Source organism: Pithys albifrons, chromosome 4, assembly GCF_047495875.1.
Source record: "Pithys albifrons albifrons isolate INPA30051 chromosome 4, PitAlb_v1, whole genome shotgun sequence".
Classification (NCBI taxonomy): Eukaryota; Metazoa; Chordata; class Aves; order Passeriformes; family Thamnophilidae; genus Pithys; species Pithys albifrons.
In genome coordinates, this window is record NC_092461.1 from 51,031,862 (window position 1) to 51,053,243 (window position 21,382).

Below are 21,382 nucleotides of genomic sequence, written 5' to 3' on the forward strand. Positions count from 1 at the left end.
TCATTTCCTCATTGTAGCCCTCTTCAGTGCTGTGCTTTGCACTGGTAGCTACAAAGGTGTTGGTAACACACCAGTGTTTTGGCTACTGCTGAGCACAGCATCAGTGCTGCAACATTCCTTCCCCAATCGAGGGCAAGATTCTGGGAGGGGACACAGGCAGGCCAGCTGACCCAAACTAATCAAAGGGATATTCCATACTATACGATGTCCACTCGTATATAAGAGCTAATGAAAGGAGCAGCAAGGGAGAATTCATAGTTTCCAATGGCTGCCTGCTTAGAAACCATTGCACATGCTGAAGCCCTGCTTCCTGAGAAGCGGCTTGACACCACTGCTGATGGCAAGCAGAGAATAAACCTTATTTTCTCCTTTGCTTTTGTGCATGCAAGCTTTAGCTTTCTGCTTTACAAACTGCCTCATCCATGAGTTCTTTTCGATCTTATTCTCTCTCCCCTTTTGCAGCTGGGAAGTGAAGTGATAGATGGGCTGGGTGGGCACTTGCTGTCCAGCCAAGGTCAACTCACTACAGGGTGCTGCAGGGACAGAGAGGAGCAGCAGTGAGGTCAGTCCTCAAGCCAGGACTTGGGTGGAGTGATGAAGATTTCAAATCCTCCATCTCATCACCTGCCCCAGCCCTGAAGTTAATCACTGGCTCACAGCTCTGACAGCAGGGACCAGAAAGCTGCTGATCAGCAGCCTACAATCCTCATGCAGTTTCGCCCACTCTCCCAGCCTTATTTATCCAACTGCCTCCTTACTGCCGGCTAAGGATTACTGCCTTGCTCTCCCCTCCAGGCTGCTTGTGTGAGCAGGTGCCACTGCTGCCAGCTGCCGTGCAGCCTCCTGGGCCACAACCCGCGCAGCAGTGGCATTTGCTTTCTGGCAAAGGAAGGAGGCCAGTAAGAAGGAAAGAGTTTTCTGCACCTTTGAGCCCAGCACACTGAGTCCAGAGGAAAAGGCTGGGAGGAAGATGCCACCCTAAATATGCTAAGCTAGGCAGGGATCTCATTTTTCACCCCTCCCTGTAACATGGGGGTCCATACTACAGGGGTGGTGCTGATGGATTGGGGCAGGAATGTACCTACTCTGATACTTCCATTTATCCCCCTGCAGAAGTTCAAGCCTGTTGTCTGTAGGTTTATTAAATTTTTTCAATTTAAATTAATCTTTTTTTAAGTCCTAGGTGCATGTCATGTTAGGCAGAGAGATCATATTATCCTGTCCTGCCCTAAGATCTCTGCTTGTCCCATCTGCCCATCCTAGGGCAGGGACACAGGCAGAATTTGGCCTGAGTTGCTGATGTTGGTGTCAAAGTTCCTCTCAGTTTCTCTAGGGCACACAAAGGATTTCAGTCCTTGTTGTCATATGGCTTATGAATGGTCACACACATCTCTGACACTGTGAAGGCAGTAAGTAAAAGCAAGCAAAATCCACTGCTGACTGGGGCTGTTGACATTTCAGGATGATGGTCTGTGTGTCTGAAGAAGGTGAGCAGAAGGCTCAGGTGAAACCTCCTGGGAAGTCAAATTAATTATAGGGCTTTTCCATCTCCTGCTCAGAGTCTATTAGTCTTTAAACAGCAGCAGTATTACACAGTTCACATGTTTCTAATTTTTTCTAGTCCAGCTTCTAGTTCATAAACTCCCTCAGGCCCCCTAAGGAAATATTAAGAAGAAACATGACTCTAAATGGGCCCAGCTGAATATCCACTACACAAGGAAGCCCAGCATTTTGCCCAGCTCCCAGATGTACATCTTGGAGAGCCAGCCAAACCACACACACACTGGAGTCTTCCAGTATCTCCATCTGCCACATGGGAAGTTTTGGTAAACTCTTTCCTCCTTTGTTTTGTTTTCTAGAACACAAAGGAAAAGCAATAGTCTAGAGCTTTTTCCAAGTGTTCAGGTAAATCCTTTCTCTGTCTAATTAAACAGGCATTTTGGAGTCTCTGGTAATGCCTTGGGAACCACGCTTAATCCTGAAATGAAGGCTGAGCAGCCCTTTGCAGGACTGATGATCCACTGGCATTTTCCAACAGTTTTAACTAGACTGGCTGTGGCTCTGCAGGTGGCAGGAATTTTTTTCACTGCTGGCACAGAAAATTGAAAAGTCTCCATAAAAAAGGCACAGTCAGAAATAAATCTGAATACAACTATTGGGGGAATCCTGGTGTCTTAGAAGTCAAGGGAAAACTATAGTTAACTTCATTTCACTACTGTGACTCAGCTAATAAGTTTATGTCCAGATATTTTCAGTTTTTTTATGAGGGAGCCTCTCAGAGGAGGGAGAGAAGGAAAGGGAGTGACAAATTTTACATGCAAACTCTGTATCTGCATTTATTTTTGTTGTTTGCTATTGATAGGAACACCAATAGTAATGAGAAAAATGACTACAAGTGTTTACATTGTTATTTGTCAACAGAACTACATATAGATAACTTTGGGACCTTCTTTAGAATAAAAAATTATATATCTTCATGTATTTCATGTACATGGCTTCAGCATATGCAGCTAACATGAGAAACATTTCTTCAAAAAAGACAAAAGTAGGAAAAGATAAGAGTACATGGAAGTTTGTCTGATGATTTATCTCAGAGTAAAACATTTCTTTGGATTTGAACCTATACAGTCATAGTTAAAGAAAAGAAGAAAGAAATTATCTCCTGCCAGCTATTTCCAGTAACAGTAAAAGCCAATAGCTTGATTCAGCTGCCTTTACTCAGTAAGACATTAAACTGGAGGGAGTCAAAGAATAAAAGGAAACTTTAATTCAAATGTTCATTCGTAATTTTAACTGACTGTGAAATGTTTCTTTTACCGAATGGAAATGAGGTCGCTTGGCCCACAAGCCATCCTTTTACAATCTTGCAGTGTTCACTTCAGAAGCCTTGATAAAAATATACAGAAAATACAATTTTCAAGTGTAGATGGAAATCCCCAATGTACTTGATCTGACAGCTATTGCATTACAAAACAGAATTACAATTTTAAAGCCTTGGGCACTGGCAGGCCTCTGATGTCGGCTATATAAAACCACACTGACAGACAGTCATTACCAAGGTTAATCTCTGAGAATTAGGACAAGGCAGTCAGTTTTAATATGTCAGAATCAGCTAGGAGCCCATCTGTATCTACTATGGTCCTTACTTTCTTAAATCCAGTTATATAAAAAGATTTTAGTCAGAAGTTGTAGGTGGTTTTTCAATGAAGACACAATAAAGTAAAAGTAGCAATAAAGTGAAAGTAATCACCTCTTACCATTAATTTAATGTAGACCCTCAAGGCATATTTACACTAAAGACCTTGCGGAAATAAGCATCCCTTAAATGATACCCAACAGCTCCAACAAACCATAAGGCAATTGTTTTTCTCATGTGTGGGGCTATTGCTTCTCCTACTGGTATTTTCATTGACTTCAGGGACTTAGAGCCTTTTGCTGTGGATTGGTGGGATTCAGAGAAGAAAGACACCAGTGTAACTAGCAACAGACTTTGTGCCAGATTACTATGAGAAATGTTCAATGTAACCACCTTGTTAGCAGAAATGAAAATAAACAGACATTTTTATCAAAATCACTTTGAATGCATACTTTTCTAGATATAAATTAAACAGGTTAATCAACAAACATCACCAAATAGTTTGAAGCACTCATGGAAGAAAGAAACATTTGCAAAGGACAGGAGGTTTTGCAGGAGACAAATAGTCTGGCTCACCCTTCCCTGAAAGTGTTTCAGAGATTTTCTATGTCTTTTGGTGAGAGAATGAACTGGTACGTGTTATTGCTAATATGCCTGTGACTATATAGTTGGTATTTATACTTGCATCTATTAGAAGAGGTTTGTGCAAGTCATGCCATGTGCCCATGGCAGGGTGAATAAATGCACATAACCTGAATGAACGCACTCAGTGAGTTACATAAACAGCACTATGGATTCTTATGCATGTGCAGGCATAATGGGACATGGTGCTGGGAGGTGCACAGACTTCATATCTCCCTGTGTCTTGCAGAATCCCCTTCAGGCTTTCAGCATCACGCTCAGGGACACACTTCCATGCCTAGGGCTGGCTCTGCCCTGCCAAGCCAGGACACAAGAGGAACAGATGGATTGATTACTAGTAGGTTGCAGATAAGGTTACTACTAGGAAACTAGTTTTAACTGTGCCATGTATACACCCTTCATAATAAAAACGCATCTGTAAGATACTAAGGTGAAGGAATAATTAAAAGTAATTATTGAAATGATAGGACAATTACATAAGTACTGGAGCAACAAGTGTTACTATTTAGGCAGTTCGTACTTACTGGCATCATCCATAAATTCAAATTCACCCCCTAATTCAGCACTGGTTAGGTGGTACTGGTCAGGATCAGTCAAGGCGCTCAGCAGAATCAGCAAGACCACCGAATTGATAATCTACAGAGACGAAAAACAGAAAAGGGTCAAGCTGTGAAAGCAATCCATGAAAAACCTCTGGGCAGCACATACCATGCTCCATGAGATTGTTTTCCAACTGTACTATCTAACTAACACTGCAATTAGTTTCTCTAGTGTAAACAGACCCTATTTCTCCCCTAAGTGGCAACATGAAAATGAAACACAATGTGGATTACCTCTTTTCATTCTGACTCTATCCCACACTGTCAGAAAAGTTACTGCTGCTCTTTCAGACTATAAAATGTTAGCACATCCACCAGTTTGTTCTGCTACAAAAACTAAAATCAGCTAAAACCAGTCATTTTGACTCAAACGGGTGCTGTAGTCACGAACTATTAGCATGGCAGAGTTGGTATTGGGGATAGGCCCTGTAAAATTGTTAGATGACCAGTGAGGAGCCGAATTCCTGGAAAAGGCTGTATTTTAAGAAGCCAGGAGTGATGAGCTGATTTGTGTGAGGTGCTAAATGGGGAGGTTTGGGGGACAGCAGGGGGTGGCAATGTGAGCCCAGTGTCTGATTCTCACTTTCCTGTGTTGCACGGCACAGAGAGACATTCATATCCACAAAGGCCCTGGCTATGAAATAAGTGCATTAAATGCCAAGAATACAGTATCAAATGATTTAGTAGAAGCGGATTGTCAAGTATCAGCTATGAGAGGATCGGAGAGGTAGCAAAGAGCTGTATTTTAAAGTAAAACTGAACAAAACGCTCACTTTGAAGTGAAGAGGGCTAATTGCAGAAAAGAAGATTGTTCGGCATGAAATAACACAGTCAGGCTAAAAGCTTATTCTACAGAACTAGGAAGATAACTGGTGAACAAGAAAATGGAGAGAAGAAAACAGATAATGGAGTATGCTGGGAAAGATGGATTTTTATTGCTTTGGTTTTCACTTTGAAGTTACCCTAATCTGATCACAGGTTACAAACATCAACAAAAATACAGGCTAGAGAATTTCTTGGGTAAGACAAAAGCTTTTTGATAGGCAAATTCCATCAAGTTTAGCTGATACCAAATCTGTTAGCAGTCTTTGCAAAACTGTGGAGAATAGATTGAGTTCACAAGACAAAGAAAGAGCAAGCACAGTTTATGCCTCTTCAAAGCAGGAAGGCTATGTAATGAATTTCTAGCAAGATTGTAAGATTTAAAATAAACCGAAGACCAGAAAAATCAAGCAGTCTCCCCATTAGCACTTCAGAATTGTGTGGTCATAAGTAAAAATGCTGATGGGCTTATCAAGGACAAACTGTAAGTAATTCCTCTTATTTTCCCTCTCTGATGGGCTAAGAGGCCTTATGGACAGAGCAAAGTAGTAGATATCTCTTTGCATTTTAGCACACCTTTTGACATTGAGATTCTCATAAATGAGCACTGAAAACCTGGTTTGGTTGAAAGTGCAGGAGGATGAGAGCACAGCCAGATAGACAACTGTACTGCAAGCACAGTTGTCAAGGATTCACAGCCAGCACAGAAGATACATTGATTAGGGTTTTCCACTGTCACTGAAAAACGTGGTATTTCAAGTCACTTGTGACATCTTCCTTTCTTTAATTTGCAGACAGTGCCAAACTGTAAGCACTTAAGGAGATAAGGTTAAACCATTTTGACCAGCTAAGGCAGAATTCAGACAACATAGCCCGATTCCATACCAACAAGCACAGAGCACCACATTTGCATCTGAAGATAACTGAGTAGGTGACAGTTCCTCAGAAAGGAATCTGGGTACGACAGTGAGTGAACCAAACATGACTCAGTGGCATCCCATAAGCTCATCTTTGTGGCTACGTGGTGGTGGCAGTACTGCAGAAACCTGGACAGCAGATGCACAAGCCTTTTTCCCACTTGCCCTACATGGGCCTCTGCAGAAAGGGTTCAGGGTTTCTAAAATATCCAAGGAAAAACCCTGGGGAAGATCTTGAAACAGGGCAGAGGGTAATCAGACATTTAGAAAGTCAGACTAACAGGGGAAAAAACAGGGTTGCTTGCAAGGAAAAGGTAGAGGGAGATGCTTTCAGTCTTTTATATGTGCAGAAAGGTGGGGAAAAGGAGGCGGCAATAGACTTTCCTCCAGATTCACTGCGAGATGAGTAAACAGACTTAAATTACAACAAAAGGAAACTTAAGTTAGGAAATTAAGTTCAGCATCTTGTTGAACAATAATAATAATCAGACTGCAGAAGATATGATCTGAAGGGGCTTTGAGATCTTTGTTACTCCATATTTACATATAACAGTTAAATAGTTTTATGTCAGGAATCAGATGGCAGTCAACATTCAAAGTTACATTCTATAGATCCTACTAGTTTTTAACATTATTTATTAACTCTACATTGCAATCGAGTTCTTGCTTTATACTCCTCTGTGGAAATCCAGTGGACATGGGCCAGTAATAAATATGTTACCTAAGAAAAGCACTCAAAATAACCAAGCAATCAGACTATAAAAACTATAAATGTATAGAGTGTTGCTATTTTAAAGGCATATAGGTTTAATTTTTTTGTACAGATATAGTTAGGAAGGTTCATAAAATACTGACCTAGGCACTCTACTTTCTCCTTATGGATATGTCCATATTCAGATTATGTGTTTGTCAGCACTGCCTTTAAATCCCTGGATAAAACAAATTGTGTCTGCCTGATCTGAAGTCTGCTGCAGTCACTAAGAATCTCTCTAATGTTCGTTAGTGCATTACTTTTCTGTTCTATCAGCTTGTTCTCTGGAGATCCTCATAATAATCTCTGAGCACCTTCCAGCTATGCTGTCAGCAGCGCAAGCAAAATACTCTGTGTGTTTGTTTGCTCACCGTCTTTGTCCCAGAAATGTGTGCACAGTTGGGTGTATTGTGTTCACTGGGGTTTTTTTGTTTTCAAAGTGATGCGACCATTGAATTTTGAAAAATATTTTCAAGCATGAATTCAGTATGCCTAAAATCTTACTGATGTAACACTTTTCAAGGACACATAATCAAGGATAAGAGCATAAAGAATGATTCCCTGATGATAAATGCAGTTGGTATGAGGGTTGAAATCTCCATTCTGGCAAAAGCAAAGGAAATTTTTCTGCTCTCTCTCTATAGGGCCAAGATTTCCTTCAAGATGTTTTCCATTCCTTCAGCAACAAACGGTGTAACAATCAATTAGCAGTGTGTAGAAAGCATTCTCATTATACAAGTTTTCAGTAAGGAGCTAAGCTCTATACCTTCCCAATGAGCCACACTGTCCTCCTTTTATGGATGGAGAAAGAGAAACACATCCATGAATATGCAGCAGGGTGGTGTTCAGTGGTAAGAATAAAATGCAAGACTTTGCACTATCAAGTCAGAACTGTGACCACTGTATGTGGCTGGTTGTGGCCATAGTGCTACCCAGGGTTACAGAAGAGGAGCCCCAGGGGCACTACCTGGCCTTACTGGCCCTGCACAGCCCCACCTTGGGCCTCCCCACACCCCTGCCCATTAACCAGGACTTCATCCAGCTCAGCCTTGGGCCATCGGTCCCTGTCCCAGTGGCACCACAGGAGTGCCATCTCCAGTCACACTTCCTGAATGGACCCCATAAATGCATTTTGCAGCTTGTCTCCAGCTGCGTCCCTGGTCTCTGCCCCTTTTGCTCCTGGTGTTGGCCCCCCTGATTCATGACCTGGCTGTTGACAGACCCCATGATCAGCCCCCAGTTCTTCTCCTGGGCTCAGTCCCTGCAGGATGGTGCCCAGAGTGCCCTAACAAGAGACTGCAGAGTACCCACAGAATGTCCCAGAAATACCCAACTGTCCTCTTATCCTGATATGGAAACGGAAGAGTGATTTTAAGAAATCCCGAAATCCTACTTCTCTGTCAGACAGATGTGAAAAACATCCACCATCTCATCAATGAAGAGGAGGAAAATAACTGCTTTGTAGAGACCCCAGAATGCACAACATAAAGGGGGAAAGTGGATATATTATGGAGCACAGAGGTACTCCAAATATTGGAGCATTAACTGGATGTCCTACTCTGCGCTTACAAAACGTAATTTCAGATTTGAGGAGAAGATAATTTAAACAGCAACAACTGTGTAAGAAAAGGTGCAGCAGACATGATGGAGAAAGGCAGCACATTCTGAAACTGGGACCAGCACCACCGTCCCACCTGCACTGATAAAGAATCAGCCGTTCAGGCACAATGTGAGCTGCTAGAGAGAGTCCTGCTGGAGACAATGTGCAGCACTTAGGATGCAAGGAAGCAACCTCATGTCTTCTACAAACAGCATCTAGCATTTAGAAACTACATAATGCACTAAAATTTCAGATCTCTACCACCAATGAACGAGAGGCCTTCTTTTCCATTAATTTGTTCTAGAGATCCGCAGTGAATTGTGGTGACCTGTGGGGAAAAATGGCAGGGAGGGAAGGTCTCAGGAACCACTGCCTCAACAGGTGATGAGAAAATGAGTACCACTATAATTCCAGATCCTTCATAGAAGGGCAGCTGCATGGTATCTATCCCAGCTTATGTGAAATAAAATTAGTTCCAGCAGCTACTAAGAGCTTGCAATAACACAGATCTACTCCTGATTCCTAACTCAAGCAGACAGAGAAATGCTCTTGCCAGCAACTTACATAGATGTCTGCAATTGCCAATATAATCATCTGGAGTTACAATGGCTTAATTTTCCCTGTCTTTCTCCAGCTTACAGTCAAGAGTGGAAATAAAATTGCTCTGAGAAATGAGTTTAGAAGAGGAAATATTAAGATCACTTTATATCAATACACAGTATTAAAAATACCCTCTACAAATGTTTTACTACAGTTCTCCCAAGACTTCTGGATGCAGTGAAGATAAATCCCTATATTTATGGAAAGAAGGAAGGAAAACCCCCTAGCTTTATTTCTACTGAGGGTTCAGTTTCTAACTGAATCCATGCATATAGCAGTATGAATGCTACGTGGTAAAAGAGGTACATACAGTTTTAATTCTGTGTCTGTTTTCAGCCTCACTGAACTCAAGATCCACTTAAGCACACAACCGAAATCTCTGCACTGGTGGAGAACTAACTTCTTGCTGGCATCTGTCTATGGTTCCAGAGAGCTGGTTTAATGACAGTGAGCACCCCAGTGGTAAGTAGGTATAAAAATATGATATGTTCAGATAAGGGAAGAAAAACAGAAAACTGCAAAGATAAACTTTGTTTTTATGATCCAGAAAATACTGAAAAAAATAGATTTAATGAAAAAATTCTGGGCTACCCTTCAGCTTCCTGTAAACCATAATAGTGAATTGCAATACTGTGACTGATGTTACAGAAAAAAACATCACTGTAGTTTATGCTTTAGACCCACACCTGACACAGTATGAGCTACCAGATGAAAGAGGAGTTGATTTTCTGACAAAAATGCTGGTGACTGAGCAGCAAAAACCAGCAGCTTTCTCCAAGGTCTTTGAACACCTTGGGGTGTCACTGACCAAGGCTCCTAAACTTTGGCTGGGTTTTGAACTGGCTCACACAATTCTAGCATATCTTTAACACTCCACAAAACTGGCAGGGTTTAATTTGTTGTCCTCTACAGAGATACTATTGAAGCAAATCACCAAGGACATTAATTTTAATAGTAAGAAATCCAAATTGTTTTTAATAAAACTGAAGAAAATCTAAAGCAGAACTCCCACACCCTATAACATTCTTCAAAAAACTCAAGACAATTTTATGACTCTAGGTACTTGTTCTCTATAGAAAATACAGAAACAAAACACCAGTCTTAAACTAGCTTTGCTCTTTGAAACCAAACAGAAGAATCTTTTCTAGTATTTGGCTATTTGAAGTCAGTATTACCATTAGAAAAAGTACGAATGTATGGAAGATGTGTATTTAATATCTCAACATTTGTATTTCTCTCCATCTACCTTTCCTTTTCACTTGGCATGTTCTTTTCATTTTCTTTCCTTTTTCCTTTTAGCATAAAAATATTCATAAAAGCGAGAACACTTTTGTTCATCAGGAGGACACAAGAACACTGCAAATGTTTAAAAAAAATCAAGTTCAGGGTTTAACTCCATAACTCAGGGCAGATTTGCACTGTATGGGGTGCCTTTCCCAAACTTCTGTTAACATTGATGATGAGTTAAGGTTTATCAACTATTGCCCTATATAGGCAGATTTTCCCATCTGATTTCTCTCTCTCCCTGTTATGCAGTTTTGTGTGGGTTGGGCATTTTTGGGCTTTGTTCTGAATTCTGATTAAAGAACAATCAGGCAATTTTAGCAATAAAGGTTGTAGAGGTGAGTGCTTCAGAGAGAAGGTAAACAATGCAAGAAGGAACGAGGTCCTCTCCGCGTGCCCAAGTTTCTTTACAAGTCTCATGGCAACGATTCAGTCACTTCCCCGTCAGGGCACAGGAGCTACAAATGAGGACTCAGCCACTGGGCTGAACTCCAGGAATGGAGCAGCATGAGAACCCTGGCTCTCAGAGTAGACACTTCTCTCTTTTTTCTGCTGTATAAGCCTTCTGATTCGCCCAAATGAAAACGTTTCAACTCCCCAGTGCTGAAGGACAAGCTATGTTAGTGATGCACAAGTTAGTAAGTGGTCCAAGGTAGGAAACCCAGCCACACTCAGTCATCTTTTCATCCAGTGAAACAAAACTGCCTGAAGGGAAATGGAAAGATGGCCACTTAAACTTGGGATCCTTCACCCCTTTGACCAGTGAAACTCGTTATCAGACTTTATTACCGAAGTCAAAGGTTGGAGGAATACAGAAAAGGATGAGCTATTTATTCAGGAAATACAAGTGCTTATTCATATTACAAAACATTTTAAAGATAAAACAGAAGCCTTCCTGCTTCAGGTCATTGCGCAATCTTAAAATAATAGGACAATAAAAGAAAACCTTGTCCCTTCACAAGCTGTTCTTTCTTACTTCCCTACTGCACTGGAACAGGGAGAGCATTAGTCAGATCAGAAGTACTGATTAGGTTTTTATGTTCTTTAATCTGGAGAAGACAGCATAGAGTCTGCAATTCTTGTTGCTATTTTTCTTTATTATGCATAAGAAGTCAAAGAATCATCCAGGCAGGCTCAGACTAGTATATCACTGAGTGCATATTATAGAGAGGATATAATAGAAAGCTGCATGAAGTATTTCAATCAGACTTTATACATAATTTCAACTTTGATTGCTATGACACTAAACACTGAACTTTAAGACTCTGCTGATCTAATTGACATAGAAGTCCAGCATAATTTATCAGCACTCTTCCATACAAATGACTCAACTATTGCCTACTGCCAGCCTTTTAACAGTCTTAAAACCCAAACCACAAGCTGTTATTAATGAAATATGGTTATGATTAAATTTATTTAAAAAAAATACACAGACTGTGCAGGATGCACACTAGAGGTTTCTGCCTCCCTAGAGTATAATTCATTATATACTTAACCTTAGTCCTTTCCCGGTTTAAGGAAATGGGCTGTTTTAATGCAAATTTATCAGTGAATTCCTTGTTACTTTTACATTGTATTTAAAGAAAGTTGAACCTGTATCTGAGCAAAGTCCAGAAAATGATTGCTGAGGTCAGCTGGGATTTGTTTTGTTTCTTCATTTGTCCTGGACTTCCAAAAATGCATGTTTGAGTCATGCAGGTGACTGTAAAAGGTTGGGGGCAGACCTGCTGAAGTGTGGCTGTGATGTGAGTTGTGGCAGCTCCCATGAGTTTAGACCCTTATGTGAACTTCTGTCAGAGGATGAGCCAGGCAGCACAGCCGTAGCTGAGCACCTGGGCTAGACTGCCCTGGCCAGCAGCTGATGTGTCTTACCCACACCAGCCCACGACACTGACTCGGCTCAGATTCACCTCCAGACTCTCTGGACATAGAATCAATCGTAGAACCATAAAACCGACTGGGTTGGAAAAGACCACCAAGATCATCAAGTCCAACACTTGGTCCAACTCCAGTCCATTTACCAGATCATGGCACTCAGTGCCACATCCAATCTCAGTTTAAAAACCTCCAGGCACGGTGAATCCACCACCTCTCTGGGCAGCTCATTCCAATGCCTGATTACTCTCTCTGGAAAGGATTTTTTTCTGATATTCAACTTAAATTTCCCCTGGCAGAGCTTAAGCCCGTGCCCCCTTGTCCTATTGCTGAGTGCCTGGGAGAAGAGACCAACCCCCACCTGGCTAGAACTTCCTTTCAGGTAGTTCTAGACAGTGATGAGGTCACCTCTGAGCCTCCTCTTCTCCAGGCTAAACAACCCCAGCTCCCTCAGCCTCTCCCCATAGGGCTTGTGCTCCAGTCCCTTCCCCAGCCTTGTTGCCCTTCTCTGGACCCACTCCAGCCCCTCAGTATCTTTCCTGAACTCCATGAGTCACTGCACCAGTGACAGGATTGTGCTCCAGCTTTTGACAGCAAGTCACATACACCCATTTAATTAAAACAAAACACTAAAACACAACAAATCTTTGATCAATTATTCCTGTGTAGCCACCACAGGCAACATCCACCGAAGCCATGCAAGTGACTGCATCCCTGAATCACTCTGAAATCCAAGGCAGGGATTAGTTATGCAAGCAAGAAATAGTAAAGAACATGACCACATGCATCCGGTCTGTCTGGGCACAGCTGTTTTGTTGTTGAGAAATGCATCTCTGCAAGGTGAAAAGCTCCCACAAACCTGTGTTTCTGCCAAAAGCATTTGTCCTGACTGTTTTAAGTAGCTTAATATATCTCCAGATAGAACAAGACCTTGCTCAGCACATGCCATCAATGAAATGAAAAACAGTCACAGCACTCTAAAAGCTCTTCCAAGGCTGGGTAGTAGGATGACAGCAGTCAGGGCTGACTGCAGGCGTCTGAAAGAGAGCTGACCCACAGGAGGCCCAGGAACAGTGTACTACACTCAAATCCAGATTATTTCTTCAGTGATGCCTCCCTGCAGATTCACCTCAGACAGACCAGGAGCATTCTCTTGTACTTTGAGCAACAAGTGTGAGTTTTAGATTCTTATTCTGGTCTTTGGAGATTTGGGGCTTTAAACCTCCAGCCCAGCTGGAAAACAGCACAGAAACTCCACTGCAATTTTTCAAGCCTTGACCCTCCAAACTTACAGTCAAAGCATAAACCTCACAGTAAAACCAGAGAAAAAGAAAGCAGTCAAGGAAATTAATTCCTGGCTATTTTGCAACATCCGTTCCATAAGTCCAGGAATATATAAGACTAATTGCATTTTCACTGACGTCAGTCTAATCAACGATCAGTTTACGAAGCTTAATGTGTTCTCCTCTGGCTTACTAGGAGATATATATTAACCTTCAAGAGACTTCTAAACACATTTTACTTGATTAATGTAATAACTTCTCTCCTTTCTATAAATATATTAATTATTTTTATATAAAAACCCAAATGTAATTATAGGATATTGGACTCTCAATGGGATTCTTTCCTTCAACAAGCATTTATGTAAACTTTGCTCCTCTTACAACCAACCATCTGTTTTCTCACTGGAGGGAGACAACTGTTCCTCATAATTCCAGTGAATTTATTATCCAATTGAAGGCCTTAATAAGAAAAAAAGGCTATTTTACAAGGGTTTTCAATTTCTGAATAGATAATTATATTGATTAGATAAGACAATTGTGTCATTATCTTGTGACAATTGATGCCGATTATCAGCTATCATTGCAATGATTCACATACTCTGTGAAATATCCTTCTGTGGTATTTAGGGATCAGTTCTCCTGATGCCATTTGGGAAGCTATTAACTGTTATTTCATACTGCCTCTCTAGAAAAATTCCAATCAAAATGTGGATACTGAGAAGGTCTTTCAGATAATTTTCTTCATGTTAATGATCAATATTACTCTTTATTCTTTGCTTTAACACACCTAAAATGCATACCTGTGCTTTCAGTTTCTTAAGAAAATATCATACAAGTCTTGAACAGATATTTGTGTGCAGAATCAGTAATTTAATTCCCACTGGTCTTGAAGAATATAATGGATGCAGTCCAGTCCAAGAGCATATACCCTGAATATCCTCTGACTCCAGTCTCGGTTGGATATTCAACATGTACATCAATCATCAGGGAAGTCTCTGAAAGTAAGATCCATACTTTTTTTTACTACTAATGAATTCCAAGTTTCCTCTCCACTCTCCTCAAGAGCAAGCATGTGTACAGGAAGAGTCTAATGAGTTACTTGGGAATGTTACTTGGTTTTTTGTGGTCTCAGCTTTCATCTTATGAAGTACAGACAATAGGAAAACTCATGATGATTTTATAGACATAGCACTTGGGACATAAATATTTAGTCACTTTAGCCATTTCTACTAGAAGAATTGGGAATCTCAAGTAATTTCAGATTATATCATGAACCCTTCACCTGCCAGTGGAGAAATCTCACATGCTGCTGACATTACATCTCCTACCAAGGGATGGGAATTAGCTTGTCATAGGCACCACCCAGCTCTTTCCTCTGAATATACAGCCCAGGACTGGGCCATGGAGAAGCAATCACCTGGTGGACTCACCACAGGCCCAGTTCTGCCAGACTTCTTTTCCCAGTGCCTCCAGTTACTGGAGGTGGTAAATGCAGCCTGCAGGATAAGCTGACCCAACATCCCAGCTATATCACACTGTCACAACATGGGAAGCGACATCCCTGGCTGACATGAAGTAACTGAGCCTTCAGCAAGCTGGCTGTCATAAAGTGGGAAATCCTTTGGTTTTGGTTCATTTCATTCCATACAAAATCAAAGAAAGCTAATTTTTTAAGTAAAACAAGGCTTCATACTCGTATTCATGAAAATTCCCACAATCTGACACTGGGATAACACACAAGGCTTTCTAATGGTGCAATTTTTCCCTTTTCACAACTTCAGTTCTTTTTTCAGTTCTCAAAATTTCCTGATTCTCATAAGTTTGAAAATAATTAAGAACTTAATCTTTCCTTAGAATTCCTTTATTTTCCCTGAAAGGGCCTTTACACCCTGTTCAAGGGATCCTCACAACTCCTTGCTGATGTGAGTAGTCTCTGGCTGTAAAGGTTGCAGGAGTGCAGACAGAGCAGCTTGGAAGGATCCCAGTGTAGTTGTATTTTGTTTACATGAGCAGTCACTGGTGATCTCTACCCCCTGCCAAGTAAGCCAAGATTACTGAAATCTTCTAACTGGTATTTAAGCATGCTGCCATACATGCTGTTTTCACAAGGCTTTAAAAAAAACAGGAAATAAATGTGGCCCAGTCACAAAATATATACTTTCATTCTCCTTTTGACATCTGAACAAGTGCATTCTACTGATCTTGGCAGGGTATTCAACCTGTAAATTAATGAGATCACAGCAAGCTATGCTTTTCTTTTGCTTTATAATATAAAGAGGCCACTATCAGTACATTTTTTCATCCATTAGGATTGAATCCTTATATTAAAAAATGATTGGGATACAGACAGAAGTTACACACACTTTCAAATGTCTATTTAGACAAATACAGAACCAAAATGTCACAACTAGCAATTCATGCTGAGCTCTCCACAAATAGCAGCTCAGACATTGAAGCCATCCTGGCTAAAAACTTCGGCTTGCTGAAGCAGAGCAAAACCCAAAAGAGTTAACTTGAAACATAGTTCCTAAGACTAGCCTAAAAAAATATTTAGATAAAAGCCCGGTTTGGGAAATTATCCAAAGATGGACTTGGGGTTAGTCCAAGACAGTACGGAGATGCAAAAGTATGCTCACAACTGACATACAAGAAGACAAATTAAGGATGTAAGGGAGATAAGAAGTCTAAGTACAGAACACAGTGACATACAGAAAGAATAAATTAGGAACATAAAGGAACTCTGGCATAACCCCTCATGCAGTCAGCAAAAACCAGCAGAAGTTGAAAAGTTCCCCAAGGATGAGGAGCTGAGATACGAACCCTACCAGAGGAAGTAAGAGGAACTCCCACCATAATATTCCTCAAAAAGAGACTCCACCCCTGACCCCCACCTGGACTCCGCCTGCTATACTATAATCAAGTGCTGCAATAACATTTATATGCATGTAGAAATTATGTAATCTCTCACATAAATTGTATAAATACTCTGGCTTTACACTGATTACTTTGGAACTCTATTGTCCAGTGAGAACCGGGAGCTCCCCAACGTTGCTTTAATAAATACCTTGCTGTTTAAAGACTAAAACTCTGTCTCTAAACAGTTTTATTACGCCTTTTTGGGCATCATTGCTCTATTTATGTTCTTAGCACACATCCTTCAGCAAGAGACACACAACTCGGTAACTTGGAGTTATAAAAGGTTCTCAGCCTTCCATTAGTTTTTATTTTTAGCCCTTCACTGTCAGGGCCTCAGGGAGTGCAGAGGGAGGGCAGCAGCTCCCCAGGCATGGCAATGGCTCCTGGGGGACTGTGGGCCCATGGGAAGGAACAGCCTGTGTCCAGGGCACTGCTGCAGTGAGGCAGGTAGCTGGAGGCACTGGGCACACAGAGCTCAAAAATTAAAGCTCCTTCTTTTATGCCTTTTTTTAACTGATACCTTAAAATTTCATCTTCTTCCCACCCAAGTCAATCAGAAATAATTCCTGTTATGCAAGATGCTATCAGTGGATCCCCAGGGTGTGCAGAACTCCACTGCCAGGAGAGTGGGAAATCCTTCCATGACGCTGTCAGGACATCTGACTTTGTTCCTTCTTTGTGTTTTAGATAAGCAAAGTGGAATCCATTTCCTCAGGAAGCAGACATGCTGTGTTTATAAATGCTGTCACTGACTGGAGTGTTGATTCACCAGCTCTTACTGGGTCACTTAGAACAAGCAGAAATGCCACCTTTCCCCTGGACTCCAGCAGCTGGGGGAGATCAGAACTGAAGCTGGCTCATTTCAGCACTGTCACTGCCCTGAGCAGCAGGGGATACAACTGTCTGGGATAAAAGTAAGCTATTGGAAGTGACTTTCTAATTTCCTTTTTTTTTATTTTAAATATGACATTTTAAGACTTTTGTGCTCCAAAACGTGTTTCTGTGTAAATACAGAGAAATGAAATGTGAGCAATTCAGGTCTGTATGGACTCTGTGAGATTGAAACAGCCACCAGCAAAGATGGATCGAAGACACAGCTGCTGCTGAGTGGTAGGAAGGAAACACTCCCCAGGAGTTCACACAGTAACTCCTCAGACTTTCTCACAGAACGCTGGAGATTCACCTGAGAACAGTCAGGATATTTTCATCAAAACACTGGACTTGTGAGTTATGGACTATAACCACATAGAATGGTGTGAGATTCAATTTAGCCAATTAGCATGTAGCCTTAACCCTATATAAACTGTTTGCAGTGTATTAATAAAGGGCATTCTACCTAAATCATACTGATTGTTGTGTGGCGTCCTTGATCCTCCGTGAAATATTGTTTACTTTATCTGTGTTATTGTGACCTCCAATTTTATTTTATAATACAGGGAGGTGTAAAGTCCATTACAATGGGATAAAAGCACGAAGATTAAAAACCAGCGGAACCAAACTGGTCCTCAGGTTTGAAATAAATATTAACCTCCACACAGCTTTACTACTATCATTTTAATCTTCATCATAATGTCTATATTTAACACTGCAGCATCCCCCCTTAAGCTTTTCTCCCCAAGTCAGCACACTAGTTCCACAAGTATACAAGGCTATTCTGCAACCTGTTTAGATAATTTTTTCAGGATGGCTGCTCCAAACTTTACAAGCTACTAATTACAGTGAAGTACCTCAGTGCTCTGTGATGGTGTGTATACTGCATTCTATATGCTGTACTGCAATACTATGCAATGCTTGTTATATTGCTTTAGATGCAGTACCGGTGGCTCTACCAGGAAGAAACTACTGAAACATAATCGCTCTAGAAACATTAGCATTCTGAGACCCATTAGGTTCCAAAATAGAGCAAAGTTAAATATTTATTTCCCAGCTATTGATACTTCATGAATCCATTGTAAGAGTCGGTGGCTGCTCTGCCTGTGCTGGAAAAGCAGTGTTCCTGCCCATTACCTATGTGGGAAAGAGCTCTCAACAGCAGCACTATAACCCCACCTGCACACAGTTCTCCACTCTCTCCACTATTTGCAGGATCCTAAACATAAATCCAATTAAAACATAAAAACTAAAGAGCTAAACCACCATCTCTAAGAAATCCACTACTTTTTCCATATTTATTCAGGCATGACATCCTACCTTCTGAAATCGGACTAACTCAAAACCAGTTCAACATGTGAAAATGCTATTTTAGAAGCCTGCTAAAACTTTAAAGCTACTGATTCTTCCTCTTTCAGATGCCTCTACTACTAAATCATTGTATTCATGGTCACAGAATTAATAAAACTTAACACTTCACAAGTAGTGAGATGCAGAAACAAAACCATTCATTCTCTAGGGGAATGATTTTTCCTTAAGCAATTTCCTGTAAAGCATAATGGCAAACCAGATAGACAATACATGTTGGTTTGGCAAAAAATCAGAAGGATTTTTGTTTGAACCTAATTTGAGGTAATGCCCATAGCTCATGTGTGGTTTGGAGTAATGCAACCACCCAAAATGCACGCAGAGAAAAAAAATGCTGTCAGGACATCTATTTTTGAGTAAATGCTCAGTAGCACTTGGTACCAAATCATAACTGCTCTTCTGAGACAAACCAGACCTTTCAACCAGGGTCATTTATTCCAGGAATAATGGAAGGAAGGAGCTACCCCTTCCTTCCTGTTTCCTAACTTTGTAAGCTATCAAAAAGGTTTAGTATTTATTATAAACATGCATCTAAATATCTATTCCTAAAGGTTATATTTAAAAATCTAGATATTTGCGGTGAAGGAGAAAGCATAGAAATGTACATCTTGAAATGTTACCATTTTGAAGCTATCTACCCTGGAAAAATTATGAAAGCAAAAGAAGCAAAGTAGGAAGAGGTATAAATTAAGAAACACCTGTCCACTAGAAAAGAAAACTTAAAACCAGTACTTTACTGCAAAACCTACGTGAAATTGGGCCACTGGTATTTAGATGTTAGTAACATTAGGTAACAGATCCCTAAAGCTGTCAGGCTTTTCTTTGTATCCAAAGCCAAGTGATGCACTTTCCTCTTCGTCAAATGTCTTTAGGTCTGAACAGCTAAAATACCTGCATCCCTGTCTTTGTGCAGCCAATGTGAAAAGGCTTCATTCAGGTGAAAGCAGAAATAATAAGCCTCCGTGAAGAAATACTCAAAAGCTTTCAGGTCATATTAAAATTTACTGAAACTTCACTGCTGCCGAAGAGGGGCATCTTTTACAATACTGTCAGTTTTCCAGGTACTCCATACTGTGGATATTACAATTCATTACATTTTATTAAACCAGGAACACGAAATAGTTCAACTAATGCACCATTTTTGAAGTGGTGAAATATGTATTTTACAGGATACAGAGCATTTCATATGATTTCTAGGGCATAAATGTCAATCTAGCTTTTTTATTACACTGGTTGAGTTTATTTAATGAGCTGTCCTACAATGGAGGCCAGCTCTGCATTTTTCACTTGCTTCTGCAGGAAATTTCTGTAGTGAGCAAATAAGCCTGGGTCTGATGCGCTTCCGTCTGCAATCATTGAAGAACCATGCCTGGCAAACAGCTCTGCACAGCCTTGTTACCTGACAGAGACCAGCTCCTCACACCGAGAGACTGAGCAGCCTGAGAAGCGCCATCTACATCGTTACCTACAGCGACGAGGCAGATCTTTTTATTCAGCAAATCCTGCGACTGTGGCAGGGCCAGCTCTGGGAAAGCTGCTTTTTCTGCACTGCTACCCGAGGGATGGAGAAACAATTGCCAAAGACGGGGGATGAACTGAGGGCTTAATGTGCCTCCTCCTCATCGAGTCTTTCCCCTGGCTGAGTAACCGGGTGCCAAACAGCGTCTGGTTATTGATGACTCCAGTGTAAATTCCTCACTGATGTCCGATAACCCTGGCAGAGGAAAGATGCCTTTCCAGTACCAGAGAACAGCTGCCTGGAAGGTTTCAGTTCCCTGCCAGGCACACCAAAACATCACTGAGAAACCATGACCTGCCAAACAACGGACAGCAGTGACGAAAACACCTGACTGCTTCATGAAGCAGAGACTACAGACGATAAAACAGGATTTTCTGTGAGGTGTGGTCCGGGCAGCGCTGCTGGAGCTCCCGCACCGGCGGGGCCTGTGTGCTGCTGCCCCCCGGGCTGAGACACAGCGTCCCAAGTTTGGGAGAAAACCCTCGCTCCAGGCTCTTCATTCCTCGGCTTTTTGCTTGCGATCCAGTCGAGCCTGTCCGTGCACTGCACCTCCTGCCCCCGCTCCCCTGACCCTCAAACACGCACGTGCTTCATGTCCCAGTTTCGGCAGAGCCGAGATGGATCTCAGGCTGTGCCCACGGGGGAAGCGCCGCGCTCGGCGGCGGCAGCGCTGGAGCTGCCTGCGCATTCCGCTGTTGCAACAGCACGGCTCCCTCCCGAACCGCGCGGGCTGACAGAGCAGCCTGTGCTGCTGCCATGGGCATCCCCCGCACGGAACAGCCGCTCAGACCGGCCCCGCAGCCGGAGCGAAGCGCCCGGGGGCACCCCCGGCGGGACGGGCAGAGCTGGGGCCGCTTACCAGGTACCAGACGCCGAGGATGATGGTGCCGGTGCGCACATGGCAGCAGAGGCAGCAGCTGTTGGAGTAGAAGCGCGCCCAGGGCGAGCTCAGCATCTCCGCGGCTTCTCGGGGCTCCTCAGCGCTCTGCTCGCGTCTCCGGCCCTTCCGCGCCGCTCCGCGGAGGCGGGGCCGGGCAGGGCCGGGGCCGCCCCTCGGCGGGCGGGACACAGAACGCGGCCCGGCCCCGGCAGCGGCGGGGGGGTTTTGCGGCCCCAGCGGGGCCGGCAAACGTCCCCGCTGCAAGAGCCACTTTTCCCGCCGGAAAACCCGAAGCACGGGGGATCTCGGCACACGAGGTC

The 21,382-nt window shown here is 42.2% G+C and overlaps 1 protein-coding gene across 1 annotated transcript in view; it reads right to left on the reverse strand.

Annotated features, from left to right (window-relative positions):
* Nucleotides 1–21,222, reverse strand: part of LAPTM4B (lysosomal protein transmembrane 4 beta) — a 68,065-nt gene extending 46,843 nt beyond the window's left edge. Inside the window, exons 1-2 of the mRNA XM_071554109.1 lie at nucleotides 21,042–21,222; nucleotides 4,303–4,414 (exon numbers count right to left, since the gene is read on the reverse strand). Coding sequence (XP_071410210.1) covers nucleotides 4,303–4,414; nucleotides 21,042–21,137 — 208 coding nt within the window. The 5' untranslated portion in view covers nucleotides 21,138–21,222. The remainder of the gene's footprint in view (nucleotides 1–4,302; nucleotides 4,415–21,041) is intronic.
* Between the last annotated feature and the right edge of the window lie 160 nt (nucleotides 21,223–21,382).